Consider the following 21,012-nt stretch of genomic DNA (forward strand, 5'->3'; position numbering starts at 1 on the left):
TTATTAGCTGCTTACTTTTGTCTGTTTGGCCAAAAATGGCGTAATAATTATTTTACATATGTAGCCATATATTCTCTTGGATACCCTGCCTAACACACAATCCCTGGTAACAGTGCAGGCAGTGTTGGGGTTAATCTGGGTTTTGCCTTGCGGTAAGCAGCTCCCTTGAGTGACAGGGGGGGGCGGGTTTAGGGTCTATGTGCTGCCCTATCAGGGGCTCAGACCTAAGACCTTCCCCGTGGGTACAAAAGGAGCTGCAGAGCCTACATTTAGTAGTTGAGTTCAGCTCTGGTTCTGTTGAGTGTTGGAGAGACCTTCTCCCTTAGGAGAGTGGGGCAACTACCCCTTTCTGGGGTGCGCTAACTTTTCCCCGTGCGCACACTTTCCTGCTCTCCTCTGCGCCTTGCCCCCCCCCCCCCATCTGCTGCTCGGCCCCGGCGTCAAATGACTCGCGGGATCATGTGACGTCACGTTGCCATGGTAACGTGAGATCACGTGACCCCACGGCATAATTTGATGCCGGGTTACCATGACGACGTGTCGCTGGAAGGTAAGTGTGTTATAGAGGCCTCGCACGGTCCCCCGGGATTTAATTTAAATACCTGCGGGGAGAGCGCTGGACCTCTATAACTGCCGCACCCCCCCCCCCCAAAAAAAATCTAGCGCACCCCAGTTTGCGCACCCCTGCCTTATTTACTAGGGAATAAGGGAGCTAGGGATAGACCTTTTGGGGCCTCAATCTCCCTGGGTTGAGTCCAGGGATCCATCCAAGTGTACCTGTTCTATGCTGTACTTTGAAGAATAAAGACTTCCTGTTTCATATACTCCTGCCTTAGAGTGCAGTTAATCAGGGGGAGTACCAGAGAGCTTTCCTGCAGGGACTGCACCCAGTTCTGTTGGGGCCTGAGGGGATGGAGGCGCTGCACCGAGTGAAGAACTGAGAAAGACCCTAAAGCCTGTCCTGTTCGTCCCCACTACCACCGGCGGACACTCAGGGCCTTCCTGTGAACCAACAGGTAGCACCGTAGGGTGGGGAAACATAGGTTACACATAGAACAGAAAAAAAACATTAAGTGTAGCTTTGAGGACTGACTGATAGGGGGTTAATCATTAATCTGCAATAATACCAATCGGGGCATTATCACACGGAAACACCAATTAAAGTTTTATCACAAAAATAAATTACAGACTTAAAGATTGGAAAAACTCTCTAAAGCATTTGGTTACCACAAAAACATGAGAAGTTTAATACCTATGTAAAAACACTCATACTGGTCACATTTCTTTTTTTCTTTTAAGAAGGTGTCAAACTGTACATTTAACCTATTAAACACCCCACTACTATTAGTTCAGTTTGGATGGATAGTACCTTTAAATGCTTTGAAAATTCATTACATTTCTTCCGAAACATTATTCTGCACTCAAGAACTTAAAAGTACAATTTATTATTTTGTTACAGTAATCTTTGATCTAGAGTAGCAACATTTAGCAAGAGCTCATGTTATATTTAAAGGAGCAGTTCCCTCTACTCGTCTCCTCCTCTACACCCCTTTTGTTTTTACATAGTTGGGAAGCAGGAGGTCTTTGGGGCTGAAACACATTAGTTTAAGCTTCAAGAACCCCTGCTTCCCGAGATGCATACCTGTAAACCTAGCCATGGTTACCGTCACCAACAGGGGAAACAAAATGGCAGTTTACAACTCCCACGATATGCAAGACAATAGAAAGCTGCAACATCATCCATTGCTGCTCCTATTGGCCAAGGCGACGCAGGGGATTTAAACAACCAGGGATTACTGTGTTGGACTTTGGACCACCATAAGAGAGAGACTGAGTAATATGATCAGAGTGTGCAAGCATGGACTAGCAAGGGATGGGTTAATGTTTTAATGCAGTATAGGGTTGGTTTGAGGAAGATAAGCAAAGTATTTCATCAAGATACAGGCAAATACAGCTGCATGAAATGCACAAGATCTATGGATACTTGATCTTGTCTGAGGATAAAGATATTTTGTAACATGCTTACGTTGGCTAACTGCTAACAAAGAAAGAAGCCGACACTAAGCCACAGAAAGGCAATAACAGGAAAGTGCTGCTCGAAGATGGAACTAGAGCGCGGGAAATGGAAAGTGCATCAGTTTGAATGTTGTGAGAATGAAGTAGGGATACTAGTGCTTCAGGAGAGATCATTTATCCAGACTAGGGTCCTGTCTTCATCACACGAGGGCAGCGCCATACTATCCTTACTCCTAATTGTGTGCTGAGCTATTATACGAAATGTACTTTAAGAAACATCTTTGTGTCAGACTCGCCTCCCTTCATACAGCATCAGAAAGATGGTGAAAACTTTTTAGGAAATTTGCAACGCTGAAAATGCTTGCTTCAAAAGTGTTCATTTTGTAACATAAAGTGCAGTATTATTCAACTTCATCCTCGCTTTGCAAAAACCCACAAAACTTCACAAAAATGTCTGCAAAAAAACACCAACTAGATAAACGGTTGCTGAAGACCCTATAAATGTGTGCCGCTTTGCGGCAAATTTTCATTGTGAAGCGAGATGGTCACACTTGATCTTTTGTGAATTTCTCTCATTTTCTTTGCGACTTTTTGGACAGTTTTGCAAATCTGCACTCACCTCTACCCTTCAATGAGGAGAATGCACTTGGCCCTTACTGCCCAGAAGGGTATCATCTAAAAATGACATTAATTGCAGTCCTGTCATTAGTTGGTGGTTAGAATGTGTATACTGCATATACACACAGTACCCAGCCAACACATTGCTGAATCTCTCAACAACAAAAAAAAGTACAAATGCATGTCTACAGTATGTAGCAGGTCATGCAAGTACTGTATAATATGGTACCGTTTTTGCTATATTTCCTATTTATTGTTAAAGTAATGTTTTGAGGTGACAAAGTGCCAAATTACTGGGTGTGACACAAATGAAAAAAAACTCCCTGCCTACTAGATTAGAAAATGTCACTGCTGACACCAACCCACGATCATTGTTCTGGGAACTGGAACTCAGCAGCCATAAAATGCCTCATTAACCCTTTGCGGTCCAATTAATTTACATTAAGTACACCAGTAGGTCTAATTTAATTTAAGCTTCAGTGCTGGGCTTTGGGGGGGGAGGAAGGGGGAGGGGAAGGGAGGGTAGGGGGGTCGCGATCAGCTGCCGGGCTTGGGGGGAAGGCGGGGGGTCAGTAATGCTGCGGGGAGAATGCGGGGAGAATGCCGGGGAAATCCGACATTGGACCTTTTAAGTACAAAACTATTTTGTCGGATATACTCCGATATTCGACCGGAAAGGGTTAAGGCTTCACTCAAAGCGATTGTTAGCATGTTTGTATGAGTAGAGAGAAACAGCCGCTATATTAACCCCTTCAGTTCTGAGGACGCTTCCAGAAGTAGGGGTGCGGGGTCATGTGTTCACTGTTTGGCTGATCACATGTCCGCGGAGCCCTCCTCTTCCTGCTAACGTGAAAGACGTTGCCCTCTTCCAATTCAGCACTTGTATCTCTCTGTGAATGCTTTGATAGGTCACAGATGCTGTGCAAAGGGGACGTGGCTGGACCAGGGCCATTTTAAGACCTTCGTAGGACATAAGGACTTTTATCTCTGGAGGCCTGTGTTTCTGATATTTTTACTCATTTTTATGCTCATTTCATCGTTTGCTTGTTTCTTTCGATACTAGCGATATTTGGCATCAATACTTTATTTTCGATATTTAAAGGTATCGATACTTCGAAGGCATTTTAAATAAAAATGTGCTGTTTTCTCTTATTCTGTGATTTATTTTGTTTAGGTCTTTTTTCACGTGAAATATTGTAGGCCCTAAAAGGTTTGTAGGCCCTAAAAGGTTTGTAGGCCGACTAGGCACTGTGCCTAGTCGGCCTAATGTATAAAGCGGCCCTGGGCTGGACTAGAGAGCAGTCCTTGTAATGGTCAACATACAGCACATTCCTATGGCACGTAACTTCTTAAAGAAAAACACTAGAACACTGATCCCCTAACGTTTGTTTGTAATCTGTCTGTGCTACAGCAATTGGTTGTTTCTAGCATCACTTACCCACGTCACACATCACTTGTCGTGAGCATTGGTGATATTCGTTCCAGATCTCCAAGTATTCATTTGGACCACATGGGTTACAAGCTGTGTCTGAGGTGGCCGTGCATTTAGAAGACAAGTAAGTCCCTAGTTTCAAATTGAAGAGAAAAAAAAATAACAGTGAACACGTGCTTCAGTTTATCAGGATGCTATAATTATACCCTACTGATGTCTGTAAACACTTTCTACCTGACAACACAAATAACAGAGCAGGGGGAGTTGAGCACCCCCGACAGAGAGGACCACCTTTAAAAAGTCCATTGCCAAGTTATCATATTGGTTTGGTGAAGTGCCGCCTCTTCCCGCTTATTCAACATTTAACCCATTGGGTGCCCTAAGACGTACTCACTACGTTATGGGGTCTGGCACTCCAGGAGCCTCCATGATGTAGTGAGTGCGCCATGCCAAAAGAGTGCTTTCCCCCCCAGATTTTATCACAATCTGCATTCCCATGGACGTAATCTGAAATATAGGAAACTGGTAAAGGAGGACTTCTCCTCATCCATTTCCAATTCCATCGCGGTCACATGACGGCGCTGAGCCAGAAGGTCAGTGGCCCACTCTGGTGCTGCGGCCCCTCGGCACTCAAAGTGTTAATAAGGAATGAGAGAAAGCACAAAGCGCACAGATGAATAGTTTGCATAAAGTTGTTTTTTTTATTGATTTAAATCAGCCCTCGAAAGGTCAAAATGTACAAAACATTCAAACATGAAATACATAGCGAAGCGTACAAATGTACAAGTACAATGTGGAAGGCGCAAAACGGGAGATCTGGATACACAGCCGACGGGTGATGTTACAATGGGTACGAACAATGAACACCACCAGCTGTGCAAGGTCTTTAAATTTATCTGCAGTGGTACGCAGTCCAACCAATCAGAACGCGCTCAGCAACCTCACGTGACCTCTACATGTTTCGCACTTGCGTGCTTCGTCAGGAGTACAATTAGGGTGTTAATAAGCAAGACAGTGTTACGTTGCCATTACTGGTATCTGTAGGTTATTAGGAGTAGGAAATGGAGGTAAACAGCTGTAATTATTGGAAGGCTCAGTAGTGTTTTTGAATCTTTGTTTTCTTTTTAGAAGAAACATTTTTTTAAAGTGGCGCGCAGTATTGCTGTATTGTTTGTTTACTTTTAATGGAGTGAGGAGGAATGGTTATGAAATGGTGCCTTACCTGCGAAAATAATATGCTTATACATTTGTGTACTGAAAGCATACTGATTCATACCATTAATTTCATAAACATATTGAGTTCTCTTGATGGACTTTTCTTTATTTTTTCCCTACTACCCTTTTTTCACAGTTCTATACCACACTTGCCGTACATAAATTAAATATTAATATTTATAGATTTATAGGCTGCAGTCTGTAGAGCTAAACAAGTCATTCTATTTTAATCTTTGCCATAAAGCATTTCCGTTCCTCCCTTTACTTTTTAAGTTTGCACTTGTCCTCCTTCTACTTAGTGACCAGAGCTGCACCAAATGTTCAAAATGCAGTCTCACATGAGTACTGTCAAGTACAACAAAGTGGAGCACTTAAAACCACAATCAGGAGGATGGATCTTCCCTGTAAATCCAGATTGTACGACACCCTGCGAGCATGCGACCTGCATATGGGACATGGGTTAATACGCAGCCCATACGCTGCCCCACTCTTCACCTCCGCAAAGGTCCCTCAAATGAGATCTCTCCTCAATCCGTCCTAGTATACCACCGTCACAAACAGCACACAAGTGAGCACGTGACTTAGATATGCAACCAGGGTTAATACACACGGCTACTCTAGCCAACTCACCTTTCTCCGGCGCAAGGTACCTCCAGCGAATTAATATTAACCCCTACTCAATTGCAAATCATATCTATCCACTTCCACCCACTGGGATATACAAATAAGAGATGTCACGTCACGTTAATATTTGCGAGGGCCCCAGGTCCCTGTTTAATATAGAAAAAACTATACCCTTTAACACAGAAAAATCAGTGTAGCAAAATGTATCCGAAAACGTAAATACTCTCCCCAGAGTGTGCCACAGTTCATTCAGAGCCCAAAGCATTACTTATTAAATGTTATAAAATATATACAAATACAGTGCTCGTTACAGAAAAAGAATTACGAAAACATACAATTACAAATAAATGCAGAACAGTTTCCCAAAATAAAAAGGATATAACATAAAAGAAAATGATATAATCACCCTATGTCATATGTTCTCCCAGAGAGGGCACCGGTTCAGGAATGAGATTTACGTGTTTATTCAAAACACTCCTCTGGTGAGATCTAACTTTCATAATCCTTGCTCAGAGTTAAATATTCTTTCTTCTCATGTCAACCACATAAACCCAGCAAGCTTAAACCCTGAGGGGGGGGGGGGGGAGAGGCCACTAACCTCCAATACAGCTGAGACCAGCTGGAAAAAGTTAATAAACACACAGAATCCCAGCAAGCTCAACCCCCCCCTCAAAAAAAACATCACATAATATATATATATGCATATAAGTGTCAAAAGAAGTGGTGTGGCCAAATGTATAAAACAAAAGACAGAGCAGCCCAAAGCTACATCCAATATGACAAAAATACACATTGAAATACGTACCTATATATTCTCTTGAAAAAGGGACATCTAGTTAAACCCTTTGGCCAAAGCATTATAAGCCTGCAAGTTTTTGTTTTTTTTCGCTTGCTGGGATTGTGTGTGTTTAACTTTTTCCAGCTGGTCTCAGCTATATTGGAGGTTAGTGACCCATCCCCCCAGGGTTTAAGATCGCCCCTCCCCACATTCAAAGTAAGCAGGTCTTTTTCATGTTGCTGGGTTTGGACATATCCAATGTGATTATCCTTCCTCTAATTATAGAGGTAAATAAGAATTTTAATCAGGTAGTGTTAGGACCTGCAAATTTGATCATGCCTTGATGTGTCTTGCAGGCTTATAATGCTTTGGCCAAGTAACTAAATTACCCATTTTCAAGAGAATATATTGGTATTTCACTGTGTATTTTTGTCTTATTGGATGTAGCTTTGGGCTTCGCTGTCTTTTGTTGTATACATTTGGCCACGCCCAGCAGCACTCCTTTTGACACTTATATACACACATATATTATGTGGTATTTTTTATTTTTTTTGCTTGCTGGGATTCTGTGTGTTTATTAACACTTAAACACATGTGAGTAACATCAATGCATTCAGGCACTCATGGCGGATACACAATGAGACTAAATATGAACATCTTAATCCTAAATTTAAGAGAAATATTAATATCTGTCTCTTAGTACCTTCTAGACCTGACGTGTCTGTAATCATTATGTGTGACTCGGTTCCACGGATACACACGTAATTTTTAGCATGTTCAGCAGGGGACGTCACATGATATTCTCATTTTTAATAAAGTCACTCTTGGTTTGATACCTTCTGTAGCCACGCCCCTTGAACCTTGCAGAACCATCTAGAGAATGCCTTGAAGCTGGCTATAAAAAAAGCATGTTTATAAACAGTTGTCACAAGGGCCATATTTTATTCCCAAGTCTCCAGACACTGCCCTTAACTTGTCAGCCATATACAACCCAACTAGCCTTTCTAAGTAAGCCCATACTGAGGCACCCCCAATAAAGCTCTCTTTGAAGCCAAGCACAACCTGGAACAAGCCTGGGCTTGTCATAACCCCAATTGTAACAGGGTCTTATCCCTGTTAACAGGCTTGCCTCTAATCCAGCAGTGTGCTGGTTAATTGCACACCTGCAATCAACCACTTGACCTGTCTAATGACGCTCTGTGAAAAAGCCTGTTCCCAAAAACAGGAAGGAGATTTTCCTCAGTACACAAGGGTGCTGACAAGAGGAAAGAGGTCTTGAGCAGAAAGGCTCTGCTGAAATCAAGACACCCAAAGACCTATATTCCTGGAAACAGGGGACCCAGGAACTACCAGACACTGACATGAAGGGCCACCTGCTTTAAGGTATCTCTTGAGACTTTGGGGAATAGGGTGGTAATGGGAGTATCCCTCCAGCCATGGAGAAAGGGACTGGGGAAGTACGTTAGCCCTTACACAGGGATAGGCGTTTGTTGTTTTCATATGTTTGCTGTGTTAAAAGGGACAGGCGCAATAAAGCCTTATTTTAATTTCACCTTAAAAACGGTCTCCATTGCATACCTCTGCACATATCTCTTACATATGGTGTCAGAAGTTGGGAGTAGAGGTGGCCCTTAAAGTTCAAAGGGGTCCCGGAGTCTGCCTGTGAAAATTTTTGTGCTTTTGCCTGCATAGTTCCTGCAAACAAAACCAAAGAAACACATCCAGGCAGCAAAACTACCTCTATAATTAGAGGAAGAATAATCACATTGGATATGTCCAAACCCAGCAACATGAAAAAGACCTGCTTACTTTGAATGTGGGGAGGAGCGATCTTAAACCCTGGGGGGATGGGTCACTAACTTCCAATATAGCTGAGACCAGCTGGAAAAAGTTAAACACACACAATCCCAGCAAGCGGGAAAAAAAAAAAAACTTGCAGGCTTATAATGCTTTGGCCAAAGGGTTTAACTAGATGTCCCTTTTTCAAGAGAATATATAGGTACGTATTTCACTGTGTATTTTTGTCATATTGGATGTAGCTTTGGGCTGCTCTGTCTTTTGTTGTACACTGGCGACACACTTTATTCGAGCACGGCTAGTCCCGCGAATTCGGGTATACTCGGGTGTATTCAGGTTTCTGATATTTTTCAGCCAGAGTGCATTGCGTTATTTTCCGGCAGGAATTTAAGCTTTTTATTCCGGCTGGTTACAATACTGCAATGCCGTCAAAATACACATGGTGGCGCTTGCGAGCTATTCTCTGTGAAGCCGTCCCCTATAATGAATTGTAATGCAGTATATATATATATATATATATATATATATATATATATATATATATATATACTGTATAACAACAACCCCTGTAAGCCCTAACATACAGTACTGTACTGTACTGTATATGCACATACATAAATGATACTACAGTACTGTATGGGCGGCGGGGGCGAGATGTGTTTGCAGCAGAGAGAGATCCGCTGCTCTCTCTCTGCGCAAACATCCACACATTAAAAATTATTTGAAATACATTTTTATTGATAGTGTAGATGTGCAGGGGGTCTCCGGAGCTGAACCGCGGTGGTTTTAGGTCTGGGGACCCCGTGCCCCCCGAGATACAGGCCCCTTTAGGGGGTGCCGGTATCCAGCTCTGCGTTAAAAGCCCCGATCACGTGACCGCGGCCTGTAAACCAAGCAGAGCAGAGGGATACCGGCACCCCCTAAAGGGGCCTGTATCTCGGGGGGCACGGGGTCCCCAGACCTGAAACCTGTGCGCTTCTGCTCTGGAGACCCCCTGCACATGTACACTATCAATAAAACACATACAATATACAGTATAAATAAACACTCGTTCTTTACCTTAGCGTCTATGCGCTATGGTAAAGAAGCATCATTTCTGTATTTTAATAATATTGTACAGTGAGCAGGGGGTTCCCTGAGCCAGAAATTAATGCTCAGGGAACCCCCCTGCTCCTGATCAATATTATTAAAAATACGGAAAATGCTGCGTCATTACCATAGCGGATAGCCGCTAAGGCAATGAAGGGGTTAACCCACCGTGCCCGCTTTATTGTGTGTAGTGGGGATGGGTGAGGGGGGTATTTGGCCCTTGGTGTGAGTTTAGGACTTGCGGGAGGGGGGGGGGGGTTGCGGGTGCACTTAACCCCTTCACGATCGTAGCAGTTAATACCGCTACGGTCATGAAGGGGTTAAGCCCTCCCGCTACCCCACCCCCCCCCCCCCCCCCCGCAAGCCCTCCCCAACCATCGTTGGGGCGAATACCCCATTCACCCACCCTCCCGCTACCCACAATAAAAAAATACACACACACAGCAGCCGCCAAAAAATAAATAAATAAATGACAATAAATACATTGGAAATACATTTTTATTGATAGTGTAGATGTGCAGGGGGTCTCCGGAGCTGAACCGCGGTGGTTTTAGGTCTGGGGACCCCGTGCCCCCCGAGATACAGGCCCCTTTAGGGGGTGCCGGTAGCCCTCTGCTTGGTTTAAAGGTCCCGATCACGTGATCGCGGCCTGTAAACCAAGCAGAGCAGAGGGATACCGGCACCCCCTAAAGGGGCCTGTATCTCGGGGGGCACGGGGTCCCCAGACCTAAAACCTGTGCGCTTCAGCTCCGGAGACCCCCTGCACATGTACACTATCAATAAAAATGTATTTCAAATGTATTTATTGTCATTTATTTATTTATTTATTTATATTTATTTATTAATTGTGCTGCTGCTGCTGCAAGTCGTAAACTCACACCAAGGGCCAAACACCCCCCTCACCCCCAATAAAAAAAATTCACGCACAGCAGCCCCACAATTAATAAATAAATCTAAATAAATAAATAAATAAAATCTATGTAAAACCCCCTCCCCCTATTCTCGCTTTTAAAACGCCCTGCCTTCTCTCTAATCTATGTAAAAAAAACCTCCCCCTATCCCCCTATCCCCCTATTGTGTGTGTGCGTTAAGCTTCCCTGCAAGCTATGTAAAAAAAACCTCCCCCTATTGTGTGTGTGTTTCAATCTGGCTGGCCTGTGTTTCTGAGTGCTGAGTGCTCTGCGTTTAACCAAGCAGAGCAGAGGGATACCGGCACCCCCTAAAGGGGCCTGTATCTCGGGGGGCACGGGGTCCCCAGACCTAAAACCTGTGCGCTTCAGCTCCGGAGACCCCCTGCACATGTACACTATCAATAAAAATGTATTTCAAATGTATTTATTGTCATTTATTTATTTATTTATTTATATTTATTTATTAATTGTGCTGCTGCTGCTGCAAGTCGTAAACTCACACCAAGGGCCAAACACCCCCCTCACCCCCAATAAAAAAAATTCACGCACAGCAGCCCCACAATTAATAAATAAATCTAAATAAATAAATAAATAAAATCTATGTAAAACCCCCTCCCCCTATTCTCGCTTTTAAAACGCCCTGCCTTCTCTCTAATCTATGTAAAAAAAACCTCCCCCTATCCCCCTATCCCCCTATTGTGTGTGTGCGTTAAGCTTCCCTGCAAGCTATGTAAAAAAAACCTCCCCCTATTGTGTGTGTGTTTCAATCTGGCTGGCCTGTGTTTCTGAGTGCTGAGTGCTCTGCGTTTAACCAAGCAGAGCAGAGGGATACCGGCACCCCCTAAAGGGGCCTGTATCTCGGGGGGCACGGGGTCCCCAGACCTAAAACCACCGCGGTTCAGCTCCGGAGACCCCCTGCACATGTACACTATCAATAAAAATGTATTTCAAATGTATTTATTGTCATTTATTTATTTATTTATTTATATTTATTTATTAATTGTGCTGCTGCTGCTGCAAGTCGTAAACTCACACCAAGGGCCAAACACCCCCCTCAACCCCAATAAAAAAAAATCACGCACAGCAGCCCCACAATTAATAAATAAATCTAAATAAATAAATAAATAAATAAAGACATGAAGAGAAATAAATACTGTATATACTGTACAGTATATACACTGTATACATATATATATATATATATATATATATATATACAGTATACATATATACACTGTGTATATATACTGTATATATATATATATATATATATATATATATATATATATATATATATATATATATATATATATATATATATATATATACATACTGTATGTGAGTGAAAAGAGAAAAAAGTAACCCGTATGGGAGCACTCAGGTATGCAATTGATATATTTGTTTATTTATTTGACACAGTGCAAAAAGGGATGAATAAACAGTACATGATTTAAAAACACTTAAAAAAGAGGCATGGACCCTTAAACACTAATGAACAGCACTAGGGAACGACACACACTGTCAACCCTAAACATGAAAAGGATAGTGACTCAAAAAACACTAGGGAGAATCAAAGTGAATCACAATACAGTAGGTTACTGGGTTTAAAGGCACCTACAGTATACAACGCTAAGGATAATGCACACTACAATACCAAAAAGTATTTTAACCAAGCAAGTAAACCAAAATCAATATATACTGTAAGTAACAACCAGAAAAGACAATTTAAAACCAAACTAACCCTTACAATACCAAGGATTACATCTATCTAATTGTAAAAAACCTTATACAGTACATTATACACAGCATTGTTTAAAAACCCCTTCCCCCCTAATGTTTGTGTTAAGCAGATTACACTGAAGGGAGAGAGATATAAAGGCCTAAAGCCCCTTCCCCCCCTAATGTTTCTGTTAAGTAGATTACACTGAAGGGAGAGAGATATAAAGGCCTAAAGCCTTACCTGCATTGGTAAACCCTCCCTGCATTGGTAAACCCTCCCTGCATTGATGTCGTGTAGTGTACAGTACAGTATGTAAATGTGGGGAGGAGGGGGGCCCAATGTGCATAATGTACTGTGAGGTCTAACCACCCTCACCCCCTACCCACATACTGTACCGTTACCCCCCCCCCCCCCCCCATCCTGGCCATGGCCCCTCACGCACAGCAGCTCCACAATTAATAAATAAATCTAAATAAATACAGTACATGAAGAGAAATAAATATATACTTTATATATAAATGTGAGTTTATAACTAAAATAAAGAATATTATTTCTAGGGGCCCTAGAACAGAAGTTCCCACGCCAATTTCGCGCTCATTGCTCTTTTTTTTGCTCTTTTTTTACAATGTTGCTGGTCTTGCGGCTTTGCAGTATGCAAGCAAAAAGCGCAGTGTACTGTATGAAGTCTGGGTGAGCGCTTTCCACATTTGATGCCTACGGCACCTTCCCATTTCTACACACTTCAATACCTGCACAGTTGGTAGCGCTTTCCATCCCAGCTACCATTCTGGATTTTCACCTCTCACAGGCCATTCTTGCCCGAGTCTGTCCTATCAGACAGGGGCATTAACCTGTATCCACACCACCTGGACAATTTCTCTCTGTCAGAGACTTGTGCTATTTATTTTATATATTTTTGTGTAATTATTCATGCAAATTTATGCTCATTTCATATGTGGTTTTCAACATAAAGTGGCTGCTGGGCCTGATCCTAACTCATACAGTATACAGTAGCGCTTCCCTGTTTGTTTGTTTATTGCAAGCAAAAAGCAGTTTGTAGTACTGAGTGTGAGATAAATTACTGTACTGTATTTATCAGTGTTGATCAAAGAGAGTTGATCAGAAGGATTCCCCTTATATACAGTACGTAGAATTAATAAAATTGTATTATTTTCCGATATCCGCAGTGATTCTGGTCAACCTGACAGATTTTTAGTAATACAGTATACTGCAAGACCATGTGTTGTCTACCCTTTACTACAGTATACTGTACTGTATGAATGACAATAGAGTGCTGTATACTTTATAAGGGGAATCCTTCTGATCAACTCTCTTTGATCAATACTGATAAATACAGTATCATATTTACTGTATACCCCTTTAGCACCTGTCGTTCCATCCTATGCACCCATTTACTGTACAATGGTGATTGCGGTCGTATTCACGTACTTTATGTGAGATAAATTAACCAGTTCTTTTATTGCTGAAGTCGCCACAAAATACTTTTATTTACAAATACAGTACAATACAATGGTGAAACTTTTCAAGTTAACAGCAATTCAAAACATCAACACACAATAATACATACTTTACAGTACTGTACAGTATACTGTACTAGTATATTTGGGCCTTGTCTTTGGGGGTTTATTCATGCAATTATTAGGGTGACCTGGCGTTGGAAATACTGACACAGTACAATCCTACAGCTACACCACCCACCCCCTCCCTTAGAGATTTTAATCCCTCCCTGGCCAAGCATCAATCGTCTGGCTAATCCAATCCAAGCCATTGTTTTGTTAATCTGGCCCTGGGCTGTTCAGAACAGCCACTGCTTCTAAATTACTGAAAATATACAGGATAAATATACAGTGATGTGAAATAATCCTTTCTGTGGGTCTGAGAGGGTTGAAAGTCACCAGGTCCTCATACAGTAGAGTACATTCTCGAATACCTTTAGAATAAAAATACAGTATATATAAATATACAGTATAAATATTGCACAGTATACTGTAATGTTAAATAACCCATCCTGTTCTTTTTCCCTTCATACTGTAACAGTATCCTCATTGTGTCTGCGGTACAGTAGTTCATTGAGAGAGGAGAGGTTTTGTGTACATCATTACTGCTGTTTATATACTGTACATTTGACTGCACAAGCAGATTTGACGAACACAAGGCCCCCCCTCCACCCTGGTGCACCCTTTTTCCTGGAACGACAAGAAAACAAAAACTTTGTTTAGTTACTGTACTGTACTGTATGTGCGTACTGTATTATGGTAGACCTACTGTACAGTAGGTGGCTGGTGCAGCTTTCTCTGGAAAGAAAAAATGGAGCAGTTAGTAGGCAGTTACTGTAGTATGTCAAACTAGTCTACTGTACTGTATACTGGAACTACTGTAAACTCTGACTATTGGGAAAGCTAAAATCTGTGCCATACTTACCTGTATCATAGTGTACCTACTGTACAATACTACAGCACTGTACTACTTTCCTGATGCTTGTCCATTGCGCGCGATGACAATGGGCAACACAGTGGCAATATGGTCTATATATTTATTGCATCGTTCCTCGGTGAGTACATCGTTCCAAAAACTCATTATGGCTGTATACAACTCGTCCTTCTTGGAGGGTTTCGCCACTTTACGGATGTGGTCCTTCAGCTGATGCCAGACCATTTCGATCGGATTGAAGTCTGGTGATCTGTGATTGGAAAGAAAGGACAATTAGTTTAAGAGATAGAGTACACAGTAAAAACAGTGGGGAATATAAATGGGACACGGTCTACTACACTTACTCCGCTGGCGTCTTCACCCAGTTGATGCCGCGCTCAAGGATATGCGCCGTCGACGCGGTGTGCTTGGGATCATTGTCCTGGTAAAAGCGATGACCATTGGGAAAGTCTTGTGTGATGTATCGCACTATCACGGGCACAATGTTGTCTTGGAAGAAATCTTTATTCATGATTCCTATAGCAAGAAAAGAAAAGTGCTCAATAGTACAGTACAGTGCATACGGTAAGGCAACACTAGTCAAGTACAGTGCATTAGGCGGCATTATATTTGAGAAATTGTACCTTCAAAGACGACAATGCATCCCGGTCCACGCCTAGAGATGGCACCCCACACATGCAGCTTCACAGGGTGTTTTGGCCGTGGCTTCAAAGTTATGCGGCCTTTTTTGTGGAACGCAAATCTTGCAAATCTCTCCAGCGACACAGTAGACTCATCAGTGAAGATGCAATCCTGGAAAGTCTCACCGCTGTCGATCCATGCCTGGGCCTGGAGCACTCTTTTGATTTTGTTTGCGTCCCGTATCATGGGGTACGCTCTGTAATGACAATGAATAAAAAATGTTAGCGTCACAGCGCAGTACAGTTTGCAAAACAACATTTTTACTTTACAGTACAGTACCTCCTGTACTGTCCACTACTAACCTCACACGTCCATATTTCCATCCAATTCTGCGTCTCATCTTCTTTATGCTGCTCTCGGATACAGTCAGATTGTGGTTTTCCTGAAGAGTGTTTTTAACCCTTAATGCGCTCCTCTCATCATTCTCCTCACTTATTCTGTCCACCAGAAGAGTAGTCTCCCTACAATGCAAAGAAATTATATTGTGTTATTAATATGCAGCAATATAAAATGTATACTGTATACTGTACATGTAATGTTGTAATATACAGTAAATATAAATATACAAAAAATGTATACTGCTGTACTATAAATATAAATAGACAAAATATACAGTATACAGTACTGTTGTAATATAAATATACTATATAAATATTCCGTTGTCAGATGAATTGCAATATACCAAAAGTGTATACTGCTGCACAAAAAATATAAATTGACCACACATACAGTACACTACAGTATATACTGTTGTAATATAATAAATATACTATATAAATACGGTATACTGTTGTTATATCATAATAAATACACATCATATACTGTATATTCCGTTGTCAGATGAATTGCAATATACCAAAAGTGTATACTGCTGCACAAAAAATATAAATTGACCACACATACAGTACACTACAGTATATACTGTTGTAATATAATAAATATACTATATAAATACGGTATACTGTTGTTATATCATAATAAATACACATCATATACTGTATATTCCGTTGTCAGATGAATTGCAATATACCAAAAGTGTATACTGCTGCACAAAAAATATAAATTGACCACACATACAGTACACTACAGTATATACTGTTGTAATATAATAAATATACTATATAAATACGGTATACTGTAGATGTACACTACAGTTTTCTATATTTTTTTTGGTTAAGTTTTATAAATACAGTATACTTACGCATTTGTTACCCTTGGTGCCTTTTTGCGGTCTCTGTTTTTTCCTTGTGCATGATAGCACACAGTGCTTGATGGCACAACGAGGCCAGAAGCAGTTAACCAGCGCTGGATATCTGCAATTCGTTGTCCGCTCGTGTACATCTCCTTCATTCTCATGCTGAGATCCTTTGAAATCTTCTTAACAGGCATTGCTGCGAGTACTGTAGAAAGAAATACAAACACAAGAATGTGTATTCGATGTTTAGTCGATGTGTATTCAATGTGCAGTGAATCCACAAAATGGATGGTGTATTTATATGTTAATGACTCACATAACAGACCACCCACTTTCAACACCTGTACCTGGCCACCATGCATAAAAGGTTGTACACGTTGCATAGCCCACCACTTGCTGATCTTTATCTGAGGCATTGTCCAGATACTGCATTGTGCCTCCCGCTTACATGGAGCAGCCCCGGTTCTATGGAAGAAAGAATCATCTCACCTCTGCTGTGCCTGCCACACTGAAAAAAAGAAAGGCAGTTACCGTTCCCAAGCCAAAGGCAAAGCGACAGGCTAAGGCCAACAAAGAAAACCTTCTGCTGACCCCAAAGGCTAAGGCTTTTAAAACACGTCAGCCTTATTATGTGAAGAAGAAATACGGTACTGTGCTCGGTTCGCAAGACGCATGGCAGCCAACTCACCGAATCCGCAGACCACTTGCTCCCATATGCTTCGACGACTCTGCTGTAGCTGTCCCGGAAATCTTCAGCCCGGCTTCTCCACCCCCATCTTCTCCGGTTCCATCTGAAGATGCTGCTGCCTCTGAAATCAACGGGTCACTGTCTCCTTTGCTCTTGGACGACTCTGCTTCTCTCCCGGAAATCCAGCGGTCACCTTCTCCATCCCTCTTCCACCACGCTGCAGCTTCTCCTGTACCGGGCATCCCCAGGTCACCTCTTCCACTCTCCATCGATGCCGCTTCTCTCCAGGGAACCCCCATCTCATCCTCCGTTGCACCCATCCCCCCAGATCTCCAGATGCCATGCACAAGCAGCTCGTTGGACCGGATCCTGAATGGGCTAAGTGTGGATCTCCCCGGGAATTCTAGTGTGCTGGCAAAGCTAGATCTGCTTCTGGAGTCGGTGCTACATATGGAGCAACGGCTGGATCAACGGATGCTACATATGGAGCAACGGATGGATCAACGGATGGACAAGATAGAGGCAGACATAGCGGGCATACATTATTTGCTCGGTGTTAATGCCCCTGTTTCCCCGATGCTGGAGCAGGGGGGTGACATGGATGTGATGCATGGTACCTTCGACCCCCTTCCATCACCAAGCACACACCCTCCACCAGAAGATACAGTGTACTATGCTATTGAGGAGGACATGACAACCCCATCTAGACCACGCCAGGAGACAACCCGGCGACCACTACCGGAGGAAAGCTTCCTCCCAGACACCCTACCATTGCCCATCGCCTCAAGTACACCCGCTCCCAAAAGACTTCCTACACCCGCTCGCATACAAACAGTGCCCGACATCTCCCTGTGCGATCTGACACCGGCGCTGAGGGAGAAGTATAGGGTGAGGAGTGCTGGTATACCACACAAGTATGCCTTGATCATATTTAAACACCATGTTCCCTACACATTGTACTGCGAGTGGGTGTTCAAAGTGAACTATGATGGGAATCGCCAAAAAAATGCCCTTCCTGCCAATTTAAGGAAAAAGATTGTGGAAGAAATGCAGCGCTATTACCCTGTTACAGATCCTGTAATGAGAGGCGTTAGAGACTGCATTAATGGCGTTTTGCGCCATGCAAGGCATCGGCCATGGCTGGAAAATGGGGAGGACTTTCAGTGAGACCATACTGTAATGTTGTGCTGTACTGTACAGTACATGTTTTACCCTATAGTACCTGCTGTACTTAAACAAAGGATACTGAATGTTGTTGTGTGTTGCACGGTTTTTGTACTGTATTTGTAAATAAAAGTTTTTAGTGGCGACTTCAGCAATAAAAGAACTGGTTACTTTATCTCACACACAGTACTACAGTACAAACTGCTTTTTGCTGCCAGACTGCAAACCCGCAAGACCAGCAACATTGTAACAAAAGAGCAATGAGCGCGCAATTGGCGTGGGAACTTCTGTTCTAAGGCCCCTATAAATAATATTCTTTATTTTATTTATAAACTCACATTTATAAACCCCGTCACCCACCCCCGCTAAACACAATAAAAAATAATCACACACAGCAGCCGCCAAAAAATAAATAAATAAATGACAATAAATACATTGGAAATACATTTTTATTGATAGTGTAGATGTGCAGGGGGTCTCTGGAGCTGAACCGCACAGGTTTTAGGTCTGGGGACCCCGTGCCCCCCGAGATACAGGCCCCTTTAGGGGGTGCCGGTAGCCCTCTGCTTGGTTTAAAGGTCCGATCACGTGACCGCGGCCTGTAAACCAAGCAGAGCAGAGGGATACCGGCACCCCCTAAAGGGGCCTGTATCTCGGGGGGCACGGGGTCCCCAGACCTGAAACCTGTGCGCTTCAGCTCCGGAGAACATCTACACTGTGAATAAAACACACACATCATTAAAGAATCATTCTTTAGCTTAGCGGCTATGCGCTATGGTAAAGAAGCAGCATTTCTGTCTTTTTAATAATATTGTAGAGTGAGCAGGGGGTTCCCTGAGACAGAAATCTAATCTCAGGGGACCCCCTGCTCCTGCACAATATTATTAAAAGTTCAGAAACGAGGCTTCATTAGCATAGCGTATAGCCGCTAAGGTAATGAAGGGGTTAACGCATAATAACCAATAAATACATTCAATACACTACCCACTACCCATGGCAACCTCCGCTGCTGTACAGTAAAACAGAGAAAAAAAATAACACTTTCAAAGTAATGTCCCCTAACCCCTTAATCACCATAGCGGTTATTAACCGCTACAGTCATGAAGGGGTTAACCCGCCCTCACCCACCACTTGGGACGCCTACTGTACATACCCTCCCACTCTAACCCCCCACCCCGTGAGGCCTAACCACCCTCAACCCTCACCCACTAACTACCCACAAGGGAGGCCTACCCACATACCGTTGGGGAAACACCCCACCCCCACCCCAGTACCCACAATAAAAACAGTACAATCACCCACAATAAACAGCATTCTATTTATTAAATACATTACCCACCCCCTGTGCCCCCCCCCCCCCCATAAATACAAGATTTATTCTTTTACATTCAGGGTCCATAACGCAGCCCCACGCTAGTCCCCGGTGGGCTGGCAGGGCACCTGGACAGACCTACAGTTTACCAGCAGCATTCCACAGGTTCTGGAGGCCTGCTGGTGGATCCTGCCAGCACCATGGCGCCCAGGTGGTCTCCTTGGGTCACCGTGAGCCTCAATTGGGTCCACACGGTAGGCCCAAGGATGTCTGGGAGCCCCGGGTCAAACCCACAGGTGTCTGCGGGGCCTCGGGTGGTTCCCATGGGGGTCTGGGGAACTCACGGGTGCTCACTACGGGTCCGCGGTGCCCCCACAGAAGTGGGACCACACATCATCATCCCCGCACCTACGGCTCGGAGGTGCCCCCACAGAAGTGGGACCACACATCGTCATGCCCGCAGACTACGGGTCCGCGGTGCCCCCACAGAAGTGGGACCACACATCATCATCCCCGCATGTGTCACCCGTGGAACCACCAGCCTGCTACCCTTTAGGATACCCGAGGATTCCCCGCGGGTGGTCTCCAGAGGTCCCACGCAAAACCACGGAAGTAACCCTGAATGTAAAAAAAATAAACCTGGCCAATACATTCAATACATACACCCTCCCCCCCAACACCTACAGTACAATAATGTGCAAAATAACTATTATCCAGATATGGATAATAGATTAATTGCCCATTATTAAAAACATTAACTAGCATACTGTATACAAATAAATAAAGTACTACTGACCTCATCAATACGAAGTGTCCGATGCCAGCGCCTTCCTTCTCTTGCCCACACAAAACATAGCCAAAACCAAGCCAATACATTGCAATTACATTCAGATATCAATTAACCCCTTAAACACCTTATCGGATAATAACCGCAAAGGTAATTAAGGGGTTAAGCCACACAGGCACGATACCCACCCTTCACCCATGAATTTGTACTGTGGCTTCATCATGCAACTATATATATATATACTGTATATATATACATACAGAGAGACAGAGAGAAAGAGAGAGAGAGAGATATATACAGTATATATATATACACACGTTATATACACACCCATGATAAACCAAATATACAGTACAAATAAATGTAGAAGGGTTATCAAAACCATACTGTTCTACAACCAAACACTTCTCCATACAGATACTACATTAAAATCAATTTCCTTTAAAAATCCTAACTGATCTCACAATCTACTGTACTGTATATGATCACAAACCAATGAAAAAAAAGTCACATTCCAAAATGCATAAAATCTAT

General features: G+C 42.9%; 1 protein-coding gene across 3 annotated transcripts in view; it reads right to left on the reverse strand.

Annotated features, from left to right (window-relative positions):
* TNFRSF11A (TNF receptor superfamily member 11a) overlaps positions 1-21,012 on the reverse strand; it is a 137,588-nt gene that overhangs the window by 33,869 nt on the left and 82,707 nt on the right. For all 3 annotated transcript variants that reach the window (XM_075585864.1, XM_075585863.1, XM_075585861.1), the window contains one exon: positions 4,073-4,198. In XM_075585864.1, the coding sequence (XP_075441979.1) occupies positions 4,073-4,085 (13 nt within the window). In that variant the 5' untranslated portion in view covers positions 4,086-4,198. The remainder of the gene's footprint in view (positions 1-4,072; positions 4,199-21,012) is intronic.

The sequence above is a fragment of the Ascaphus truei genome, chromosome 2 (genome assembly GCF_040206685.1).
Source record: "Ascaphus truei isolate aAscTru1 chromosome 2, aAscTru1.hap1, whole genome shotgun sequence".
In the NCBI taxonomy this organism is placed as follows: Eukaryota; Metazoa; Chordata; class Amphibia; order Anura; family Ascaphidae; genus Ascaphus; species Ascaphus truei.